This window comes from Gopherus evgoodei, chromosome 10, assembly GCF_007399415.2.
Source record: "Gopherus evgoodei ecotype Sinaloan lineage chromosome 10, rGopEvg1_v1.p, whole genome shotgun sequence".
Taxonomy (NCBI): domain Eukaryota; kingdom Metazoa; phylum Chordata; order Testudines; family Testudinidae; genus Gopherus; species Gopherus evgoodei.
In genome coordinates, this window is record NC_044331.1 from 8,905,961 (window position 1) to 8,916,582 (window position 10,622).

A 10,622-nucleotide genomic window follows, 5' to 3' on the forward strand; every position below is an offset into this window, starting at 1 on the left:
ATGCAGCCTCTGTGCCTGTGGAATCCAGGCCGCTAGCAGAGTTGTTATGTGCATCGTTGGCTGAGCCAGTGCACAGCTGAAAGGAATTAACTGTTTCCAGGAGGCCAGTGATGCAACCTAGACTCATTTCAGGGGCAAAGAGGGTACACAGATTCCTCGTGCTTTTGAAGAAACCCAAAGGCCTCACCAGGGCGTCTTGGCACTGAGCTGTGTGTGTAAATGCGGGACCTGCCTGCACATTTCAGCTGACTCCGAGAGACTATTTCTAGTCTATCCTGACCTCAAAAGGGAGGGTGCCTTGCATGTGGAGCTTGTTAAGAATTTGTACTGAACTTGTTTTTTAAACATAAGCCATGAGTAAGGGTACGCCAAAGGAAACATACCAGTACAGAATACACCTCATCAGCTCCCCCAACCGCAGGCACTAGTCTGGCTGCCCTTGGAGCCAGTTAAGAGCAGCGCGTGGGGAAGAGAGAGGGGGAGTTGGCGCTGTTGGAACAAGAACTTGGCATGGGAGAGCTGCTGCTGCTCAGCCCACACCTCCTGCGGCCATACCTGTTAATTCGCGTTCAGGAGCCTCTGGAGGAAGCACAGGAAGGAAGCACGTTCAACACCCCTGAGTCCAGCATCCAACGCTAATACTGAAATAACACAGAGGAAAGGCCAGGGTGGTTGGGAATTGCACTGCTTGATACCAAAAGGCAGTGCTGTAAGTCAGGAGGGCAAATCAGTGTCTGAGCCGGGTGGCGAATGGAGGGCGGGTATGCAATTGTAAAGGGATTAGTGTTAGACTGCACACATGCATCACTGTAGTGTACATAGCTATGTAACTTTTATGAATATATCTGTGTTCTGCCCCTTTAAATGTCTCTTTATAGGACTCTGCTGTCAGCTGAGACTCTCAGCCATTTTGTGTTCATTTCAGTGCAGACTGTTACAGATAACATAAACACAGGTCCCATACTCCTGGGGCCTCTATTTTTGTTCTTTCTTTTTCCGTTGCTCTCTTAATCTCACACAAATGACTGAAAAGATGTTAGATTGCACATCCACAAAGAGCAAAATCACAATTTCTTTTAAGATGGAAGCAAATTCCAGAATCAATGATACAGAATGCCCAAAACATACAGACTTAGGAGCTGTCAACTTGAGCAGTCTAGCTGATCTCACCTACTGGGATAGGATACTCCAGACAACATAAGAAAGGCTATGGTACAGGAGTTGGCAACCTTTGGCACGTGGCTTGCCAGGGTAAGCCCCTGGTGGGCCGGGCTGCATTGTTTACCTGCTGTGTCTGCAGGTTTGGCCGATCACGGCTCCCACTGGCTGCGGTTCACTGTCCCAGGCCAATGGGGGCGGCGGGAAGCGGCGCATGCCGAGGGATGGACTGGCTGCCACTTCCTGCCGCCCCCATTGGCCTGGATCAAACTCCTTTTAATTAAACCAGCACATTTCTCGGCCCGCACCACTTCCCGCTGCCCCCATTGGCCTGGGATGGTGAACCGCAGCCAGTGGGAGCAGCAATTGGCCGAACCTGCGGATATGGCAGGTAAACAAACCGGCCCACCAGGGTGCTTACCCTGGTGAGCCGCATGCCAAAGGTTGACAACCCCTGCCATAGTGGGTCAGACCAATGGTCTAGCTAGCCCATATCCTGTCTTGTGACAGCGTCAAACCTTCAGCGGGAATGCACAGAACAGAGCTATTTCCCATGGTCCATTACCTATCATCCAGTGGCAGTTGAAGGTTTAGGGACACTTGGAATATGTGGTTCAACGCCTTGAATCACATCCAGAAACCAACTGCAAGCGAGTGTAATCTACTGGCCTCACTGTTACCTAATGTGCATCTGCCCTGTGCTCAGGCTTGAGCTTCCAAAGGTCCTTGAACATAGACCCAGGTAAATGTAGACACTCTGAGCCCATCCCTGAGACTTTGTCAAAGCCTCCAACTGACCTCAAACCATGGATTGGCCTCAGAAGAACATTATGGGGTGGCAGTTAGAGTCAGGGGAGGGGAGAGAGTTAGGAATGAAAGCTAGGGTTGCCAACTTGATAATATTTAAAAACAGGACACTCCAGCAGGAGGGCCGGAGCCTCTCCTGCCCCACCTCTTCCCTGTGAGGCCCCACTCCTTCCCCTCAAAGTCCCACCCTATCCACTCCTCTTCTCCCCTCCTCCCTCTCACTTGCCACTTTCCCCCACCCATCTCCCAGGTAGGGGGCAGCCTCGGCTGAGTAGGGGCTGGCACAGATGATGACCTGGTGCCTCCCCCGTAGTAACTGGACAGTGGGTGTCCGGTCAGTAGAGCTGACCAGACACTGTCAGGGCCCCTTTTCAGCTGGACTGTCCAGTTCAAAACTGGGCACCCGGCCACCGCATTGGGTGCTCCTGGGTTCCAGTCCAGCTCCGGGAAGAAGAGCGTTCGATGGCTACTGCAGGACTCAGAGCCTAGGCCTCAGCATGCCTGAGCGCTAGTCACGGCCCTGGGAAGGCGCCCGGGCTGTGGGTGAGCGCGGGGGCCTGGACGGCGGGGCCTGTGGGCACCGTGACGGACTCTGTGCCTCTCACGCCCCGGCTGGGCATGGCACGTACCGCTGGCAGGGCGGCTCAGTGTGTTTCGCTTCGAGGGCTGGTTTCTCCAGTCGCCAAGCCCAGCCGGTGGTGGGGGAGCCTAACAACCCCCGCCCCCCCCCATTCACCCAGAATGGGAGCTGGCCCCAGCCAGGCTACTAGCCTGGCCTGAGCCCGGCTGGATGGCAGCTGCCAGCAGGTGAGGGGGTGGGGGCCGTGCCAGACCAAGCCCCGGGCACGGGGAAGCCCGTTGTCCCTCCCTGGGCCTCGGGACGGGGGGGGAGGGGGGGAGGAGGAACGCTGGCCCTTTAACGCTGCCCCGCCCACCCCAGCGCTGACCGCTCAACCTAACCCTCCCTCCCTAGAGGCCCCGCCCATCCTCGTTGACGATTGGTCGCTGTGTGCCCTTGATCCCAGCCTTGGGCGATCCCAGCCAATCAGTGCGGACGGAGGGGCAGACAGTGGGTGCGTATGTGGCGGCTGAGGGCCGGAGAGCGGAGGAGCGGGGGGTTAGTGAGGTCTGTGCTGGGGGAGCCTGGTCCCCTCTCGGGAACGGGGCTAAGAGGCGGGGCGGGGGTTTCCCCGCTGGGCTGGGCTGGCGGGGTTCCCCCCCTCCCCGGAGCTGGGCTGGCGGGGTCCTCGCTCTCCTCCTGGGGGGGGGGCTGGGCTGGCGGTGCCCCCCCTCTCCTACCGGGGGGGGGCTGGGCTGGCGGGGTCCCCCCCATCCTCCCGGGGGCGGGACTGGGCTGGCGGGGGTTCCCCCCCGGAGCTGGGCTGGCGGGGTCCCCGCTCTCCTCCCGGGGGTCGGGGGGGCTGGGCTGGCGGGGTTCTCCCCTCCCGGGGGGATGGGCTGGCGGCCCCCCCCCCCTCCTACCGGGGGGCTGGACTGGCGGGGTTCGCCGCTCCCTCCCCCCAGTTCCCTTCCCGCCGGCTGGGCTGGAGGCAGAGCCAGCGCATAAATAGACTTAGCAATGGCTTAAGGCCCCAGTAGCTTGGGGGGGGGGGGTTGCTTTTTTTAATATCGGTCCCCCCCTCAGATATTCCTGTTTAGGGTCCCCAATGGGAGCTCGTCCTCCCCCTCCCCCCGCCGCCTCCGGGGGCTGGGCTGGGGATGGGGGTTTCCTGGTTTGGAAGCATGAGGCGGTGCAGGGGCAGTTGGCTGGTCTGAAAGGTTTTTCTCTGGCGTTGGGGATGGGAGGAAGGGACCTCGGCTGGTCCCTCCTGGGGCGCTGGAGAAGGGGACGGGGAAGTGGGCGGGGGGGGCCCCTTGGGCAGTGACATTTCTGAAGGGGAATGTGTGAGGGTGGAGGAACCATGCCCTGTTCCCCATTCCTCTGCCCCCCCCCCCCCCCGTGTTCATTCCCTTCCCCACCCCGGGAAGGTGCATCTCCTGCCTGCTGCCAGGCGCTGGGTGCCTGCCTGCCTGCTGACAAGGCATGCCTCGAAATCACTGCCTCAGCAGCGGGCCCAGGCTCCTACTCCGCTCTGCTTCTTGCGGGCCATTCACCCCATTAACCAGTCCCTTTGAGCCCTCTCCAGAACCATCCCCGGCTACAGCTTTCAGTTTGGTAGCTGCTTCTGCTGGTTCTTGGCAGGTGGCGTCCCTCTCAGGTACGTCCCTCTTAAGGGGCTAGCAGCAGTCAGCTCAAGAGACTGGGCTAAAGTCCACTGCAGTCACACGCTCCCACACAGCCCTGCTGAAACCGGTGGGGGAGTCACCCCTGGCTTTGTCTGTATTAAATGCCAGGAGGGGAAATCAGGGCTTTATTGCCCTGGAAATAAACAAACTCGGCAGGATTGGGGCCCCGATTGGTACTACAAGGGCTCAAATGCCAATGCTTCATGCAGGCAGAGGCTGAGACATAACAGCAATCCCGAACAGTTGTGGCCCGCACTAAACAAAAACACCATGCCTTTCTTTGAGTGGGCAAGGACAAATTCCTATGCTGTGGGGAGAAATGATAAACAAAACTCATTGTGGCTGAAAGAACAGCTAACAAAAAAGTAAACTTAAGTCCTACCTCCAGCACAGCACACTTGCACTCCTACTGTTTGCTTTGCTTATTGCTTCTTGGCCAAAGGTCAGTGTCTTAAAGAAGCTCTTTATATATGAGCTTTGGGGCGATGTGGTCCTACTAAACTGTAAACTTTTTGTAGCGGTTCGTGTGCACATACAGCACCTAGCACTGTGTGGCCCTGATCCAGACTGGACCCTCTGAGATCCCCATTATATGATAACAATGCAGAACCTTAGCCTGAAGTGATCTCTGCATGGGAAAACCGATCCCTGCACAGACCCATTAAAGTCAGTGGGATTCCGCTTGAAAATGTGTTGGGTTTTTTCCTTGCTCATAATTTTGATGGCAACAAATTGCTACTCTAAGCCCCATTCATATTATCATTGGTTTCACAGAGCAGAGAACCAAAGACTTACAAAATGATCATGCAAAAAGGTGCATTGGAATGGAGTCTAACATCAGGGCAATAGCAAATCAGCTGTAGGTTCTGCGATACTGAAGTTTTATCATAACCAAAGACACTCAGCTCCTGGGATGGATCCACAAGCTCAGCATGATCTTTCTTTTATCTCTGACTTATTTGCAGTAGTGCTAAACTAGAATTTCTGGAACGAACCCTTGTTGAAATGAGCACTGTAGCATCGTGCAAAGTTTTTCTGCTAATGAAGAAACATTCCAGGCTTCATAGGTTGCGACAGTGACAGCCTCCCTTGCTGAAGTGGATACAAATGCCATTGTCAGTGCAATTGTTGAAAAGTGGTGCATGTTGCAGAGCGTTCTGGTGACTAGATCAGTTTATCAGACGTGTACTGGCTTAATTGTGTGCATATTGCCAGGGTGCTGTGCTTTTGGTCTGTTGTCACTGTTCTGTAGGGTGGTGAATAAACCTGTTGTTTTGTGACCAGTACAACTAAAATGTCTGTTTTCTCTTACAGGCTCTAGTATAAAACATGAGGCTCTATGAGGGACGAACCAGATCTTTCCAGGCTCCTGTCACTGTTCATAATTATCCGAGCAGCCACGTTTATGTGTTTAGAAATGGCCGATCAGATCCAGATGAGTCATCGGAGGAGGAATCTGAATTAATGGAATTACGTCCAAGGGGCAAGGAGCAGCAGAGAAGCAGTTCTTCCCAAGAGAGAGCTGGGGATGTGGTGCTACTGGAACGAGAGCTCACCGAGGGCGATAACCTTAACAAGCTAGCGCTGCAGTATGGGTGTAAAGTAAGAGCCGCAGTGAGATGATGCAGCTGCTTTAATTTCTTCCCTTAGTCTTGTCTTCATGTGTGTTTGTTTTGGAAGCACTTCTGTTTAGGGATCTGTTATGTGTAGTTTAGTTTCTGTGCATACAGAGAGAGGCTCCAGGACTGCTTCTGTGTGTGTCCTGTATTTATTGATACCCAGATATAAATCAAGGTGATGCAGGGTGCAGATGTCATGTAATTAATAACACAAGGAAAGTGTATTCACTCCCACGCCCAGCGTGACCTGGATTCCTGTATAATTTGGATGACTAAGTGTGTTACAGCTCTCAGGTAACGCACAATTATTATTAATTTGTTGAGGGAGGACAACATCTGTACTGAAAAATGGGAAACAAGTGCTGATCGTAAGGAGTTTACACACTGTTAAGCAAACAGAACAATATACTGTGATTACAGAGGGATCTCATAAAACGGAATGACTGGGCAACAAAATGGCAGATTAAATTCAATGTAGATAAGTGCAAAGTAATGTACACTGGAAAAAATATTGCAACTATACATATACACTATAAGGTCCAAATTAGCTGTTACCACCAAGAAAGAGACCTGAGAGTCACTGGGGATTTAGGCGCCGACTCCGTGGGTGCTTCGGGGCTGGGGGACCCACTGGGAAAAATTGATGGGTGTTCAGCATGCAGTGGCAGCTGCCCGCCCGGCTCACCTCTGCCTCTGCTCCGCCTCCCTTGATTGTGCTGCATGCCTGCTTTTCCCCACTAGTCCCAGCGCTTGCACTGCGGGGCAGCTGGGAAGGAGGGGGAACATGGTGTGCTTGGTGAAGACATGGGGCGGGCATTTGGAGAAGGGGTCCAATAGAGGCAGGGAGAGGGCGGAGGTGGGGTGGGGACTTTGGGGAAGAGGTTGGAATGGGGGCAGGGTAGGGGTGGGGAATGGGTGGAGTCGGGCCGGGGCAGGGTGCGAGCTCCCACCGGCCCCAGGGAAAGTTGGCGCCTATAACTGCGGATAGTTCTTTAAAAACTTCTGCTCGATATGCAGCAGTGGTCAAAAAGGCTAACAGAATGTTAGGGAGTATTAGGAAAGGAAGGAAAATCAGACAGAAAATATCATAATGACATTGTATAAATCCATCCTGCACCCACACTGCGAATACTGGACCTCAGAAACCCCATCTCAGAAAGGATATAGTGGAACTGGAAAAGTTTCAGAGGATAACAGAGATGATCTAGGGTATGGAACGGCTTCTATACAAGAAGAGCCTAAAGCAGGGACGGGTACACGTTTTGGCCCGAGGGCCATGTCAGGGTTGTGAAATGATATAGAAAGCCGGGAAGGGAAGGCTGTGTCTCCCCAAACAGCCTTACCCCCACCTCCATCTGACCCCTCCCACTTCTGCTGCCTGACTGCCCCCTCAGAGCCTCCAACTCCTCCTGATCCTTGCTCCCTCCCAGGACTGCCCCCCCCAACCCTGCCCCCTATCCAACCTCCCCCCCACCCTACCCCACTCCCTGTCCACTGACTGCTCCGACCCCTATCCACACTTCTGCCCCCTGACAGGCCCCCCCCCAGACTCCCACACCTATCCAACCCCCACAAACCTCCATCCCATCTAACCGCCCTCTGCCCCCCAGACCCCCCCCAATCAACCCTCTTTTTCCCCCTTACCCCGCACTCCCTGCCCTCTTACCATGCTGCTTAGAGCAGCAGGACTGGCCTATTGGAAAGCCTAGGAGGTGGGCAGGTGCAAGCCATGCAGCCCGGCAGGAGCGGTGGGCCAGAGTGGTCCCTGTGCAGCAGCGTGGCTGTGGGGGAGAGGTGAGAGCAGGGGAGGGGCCAGGCAGGATGGTCACATGGGCCATAATTTGCCCACCTCTGGTCTAAAGAGATTAGAGCTGGTTACCTTAGAAAAGAGACTACTCAGGGGGATCTGATAGTCTGTACAATCATGAATGTGTGGAGAAAGTGACTAGAAAAGTGCGCGTCCTGCATTCTCATCTCCTCCTCTCCTGTAGCCAGCTGCCACCTTACCTGTGCTGATTGCTGGCTTGTGTCAGCCACCTGGCGAAGACAGTCTTCAAGTGGCCATTGAGCATCCACTGCACTGACAATGGGACTCCTGTTGCAGCAGTTGTGAAGCTGCTGGAGGGCTCCCTGTACTGTAATTACAGATTGTTGTTTAGTCTGTACCTTGATCAGGCAATGAAGATGCAGCTGATGGTGCATATTGGCTCATTCAGGAAGGAAAATGTGTGTGCGTTGTTTTTTTTTTTCATTAAGACATATTTACTGAGTTCTTAGACTGATTTTCATTGCCAAATGCACATACAAGTGTTAGTGCAGTAATGTGCTTAAATGCTAAGAAAATAATGCCTGGCAAATACTGGCCGGAGTGCTGTTTCTGATGCTAGGTTTATTGCAGTTGGTTAATTTGTTGCATTGCCCTTCTGTCCTGTCCTGCCCATTCTCTGTTCTCCCCACTTGGTATCTTGAGGCACCTTTGTAAGCCTCCCTCAATTCAGGTTGGATGGTGTTCCTGGGAACTTGACACTAATGCGCTTTTCTCAGTCACCTTTTGCAAGTCACCTTTTCCTGCTGCTTGAGGACCAGAACCAGGGCCCAAGTCTGAGGCTTGTGCGTGGAAAAGCTGAGCATCACATTAGCCTGCACTTGGGGTTTACTTTGTTGCCTTTTCATCTCTCACATGATGTCCCGAGGGGTCCAAGGTTCCACAGTGTGTGTACTGCCTCCTACAATGACACCCAGTAACTCAACCCCAATGTTTGTTTCCCAGGCTGTAACCAGGCCTGAATTCTGTTCAGGGCCAATTTCGGATCCTTCTTACTACTTTGGTAGTTATGATGGGTATGTGAGTGCTGGGTTTGACCATTATAATTTATATTATAATGGAGCTCCCATTTGGTTCAGGTCCCTATTGTGCTAGGAGCTGTGTAGATACATAGTGAGACACAGTCCCTGCCATGAGATATGAATGAAAGACAAAGACATAGTGGAGAATAAGAAGCAGTGGGAGATTCTGGGTAAACAAGAAATCATGTAGTTACTGGACAGATTACCATCCAGTTTATTTTGCCAGCTGTGTGCTGTTATCTGTAGTAATTTGATTCTCTCCATCCACCACTATGTCATGCTGGCCATGTCTTGCTACCAATCTTTGCTCTCTTTAGGCAATTCCAGGGTTTGTGGGTACATAAGGGATTAGTGAATCTCAGGTGCCTAACTCCCAGAATCAGCCCCTACTAATTCTTTTTGTGAATCTAGCCCTGGGAACCAAAATCCCCTTGGCAGTCACCATGCAGACATCATTTTTGAAGATGAGATAGAGGCTCCTCCGTTAGACACACAGCACTGAGAACAGCAATACTTAAATACTTTTAAGTCTCTGGGCCTGTGTCCCAGTGATTTCCCCAGCTGACAGGAACAGCAGAAAACCTAGGGATGGGAATGATAAAGCTGAAGACAAATACAACTGATGGTTCCTGGAGACACTGCTGAACGTGTCCTGAAGATTACAACTTTCAATATGTGAAGGACTGTAACGTGTAAGATTCACTGGGGGTCTTAACCTTGGTAGGAAATCTCTGACTGCAGAGTCAGAGGGCTGCAAGAACAGTTAGGACAGTGAGCCAGACTCCCCATAGCAACAGGTTTCACTCAGTCTTTGTTTTCACTGTTGACATTTTGTGTTTTCCTGGTTTGTTCGTGAGTCAATATTGGTAAAGGATTATGATGCCTTAGGTTTACGTGTTTCTCCTTTCTGAATTCCGTAGGTTGCAGATATCAAACGTGTCAACAACTTCATGTGTGAGCAGGACTTGTACGCTCTGAAGTCTATCAAGATTCCAGTCAAGGCCCATGGGGTGTTAACGGAGACCAGCAAAGAGTTAAAACCTCCTCAGAATGCACCTTCCTGGGCTGGAATGACACTGATTGAACTACCAGAGCCGGATGATGGAGCCACCACCAGCAGCAGCTCTAGTGAAAGCAGATACCTGACTGACTACTTTAAGGGGATTGACCAGACCATTGAGGATGTAGTGCAATCCAAAATCAATTTAAATGCAGATTACTGCGTAGAAACACCAGACTGCCCCCCATCCGGTTCAGTGGGACAAAAGGAGCCCAGTAATGGTGCAGACTGTGGAATCCAGTGGTGGAATGCAGTTTTTATCATGCTTCTGATAGGAATAGTCTTGCCAGTATTTTATATTGTCTATTTTAAAACACAACAGACTGGGGCGGCAGCCCATAACTCAAACACAACCTTTGCCTCGAATAGCTCAGCTCATGAATTAAGGGGGGAATTGTCACACCACCTACCAGTCGTAGAAACCCCCAAAGCGAAGATACAGCCCAGTACTGCCTCTCCGCCCAACACTGATACCCATAAACCAGTAACTCTGACCCTACTGGATTCAGGTGGCTAACTTTTTTTTAAGTGATCTTGACTGAACACAGGGTGATGTGTTTTCTCTGAATGAATAAAGACGTTTTGTAGCTTACCATGTCCAACAGACATTTGGCTCTGCGTTTATCAACCCTTCCAAGGGAAAGTCGTTTGCCCCAATTTACTCTTCTTTGTTTCAGGCACCTCTCAAGAGTAGCTTTGTCTAAAAATCTGAACTAGGCAGACATCAGAGTGTATGGGTTATTGATTGGAATGATGCAATCTAATAGCACATGAGAAGACACATTTTGGATGGACTGAGCATTTTTTCCCCCACAACAACTTAAAACAACATTTTTCATTCTCTGGCAGAACCAAGTGGGCCCCGCATGTTTAACCCTACGTAT

General features: G+C 52.0%; 1 protein-coding gene across 2 annotated transcripts; it reads left to right on the forward strand.

Moving 5' to 3' along the window:
• Nucleotides 1-3,020: 3,020 nt before the first annotated feature.
• On the forward strand, nucleotides 3,021-10,335 carry LYSMD4 (LysM domain containing 4). Of its 2 annotated transcripts, none has more exons than XM_030578898.1 (3): nucleotides 3,021-3,091; nucleotides 5,527-5,814; nucleotides 9,599-10,335. In XM_030578898.1, the coding sequence occupies exons 2-3, from the start codon at nucleotides 5,542-5,544 to the stop codon at nucleotides 10,253-10,255; spliced, it is 930 nt and encodes a 309-aa protein (XP_030434758.1). In that variant the 5' UTR covers nucleotides 3,021-3,091; nucleotides 5,527-5,541; the 3' UTR covers nucleotides 10,256-10,335. The 2 variants fall into 2 exon arrangements, with proteins under 2 accessions (XP_030434758.1, XP_030434759.1); XM_030578899.1 differs by lacking the exon at nucleotides 3,021-3,091 and adding an exon at nucleotides 3,852-4,184.
• The last annotated feature ends 287 nt before the right edge of the window (nucleotides 10,336-10,622 follow it).

Coding starts and splice junctions, on each gene's coding strand:
- LYSMD4 (XM_030578898.1), top strand. CDS start 5,542: ATGAGGCTCTATGAGGGACGAACCAGATCTTTCCAGGCTCCTGTCACT. Junction 5,815..9,598: donor CGCTGCAGTATGGGTGTAAA/GTAAGAGCCGCA, acceptor TGAATTCCGTAG/GTTGCAGATATCAAACGTGT.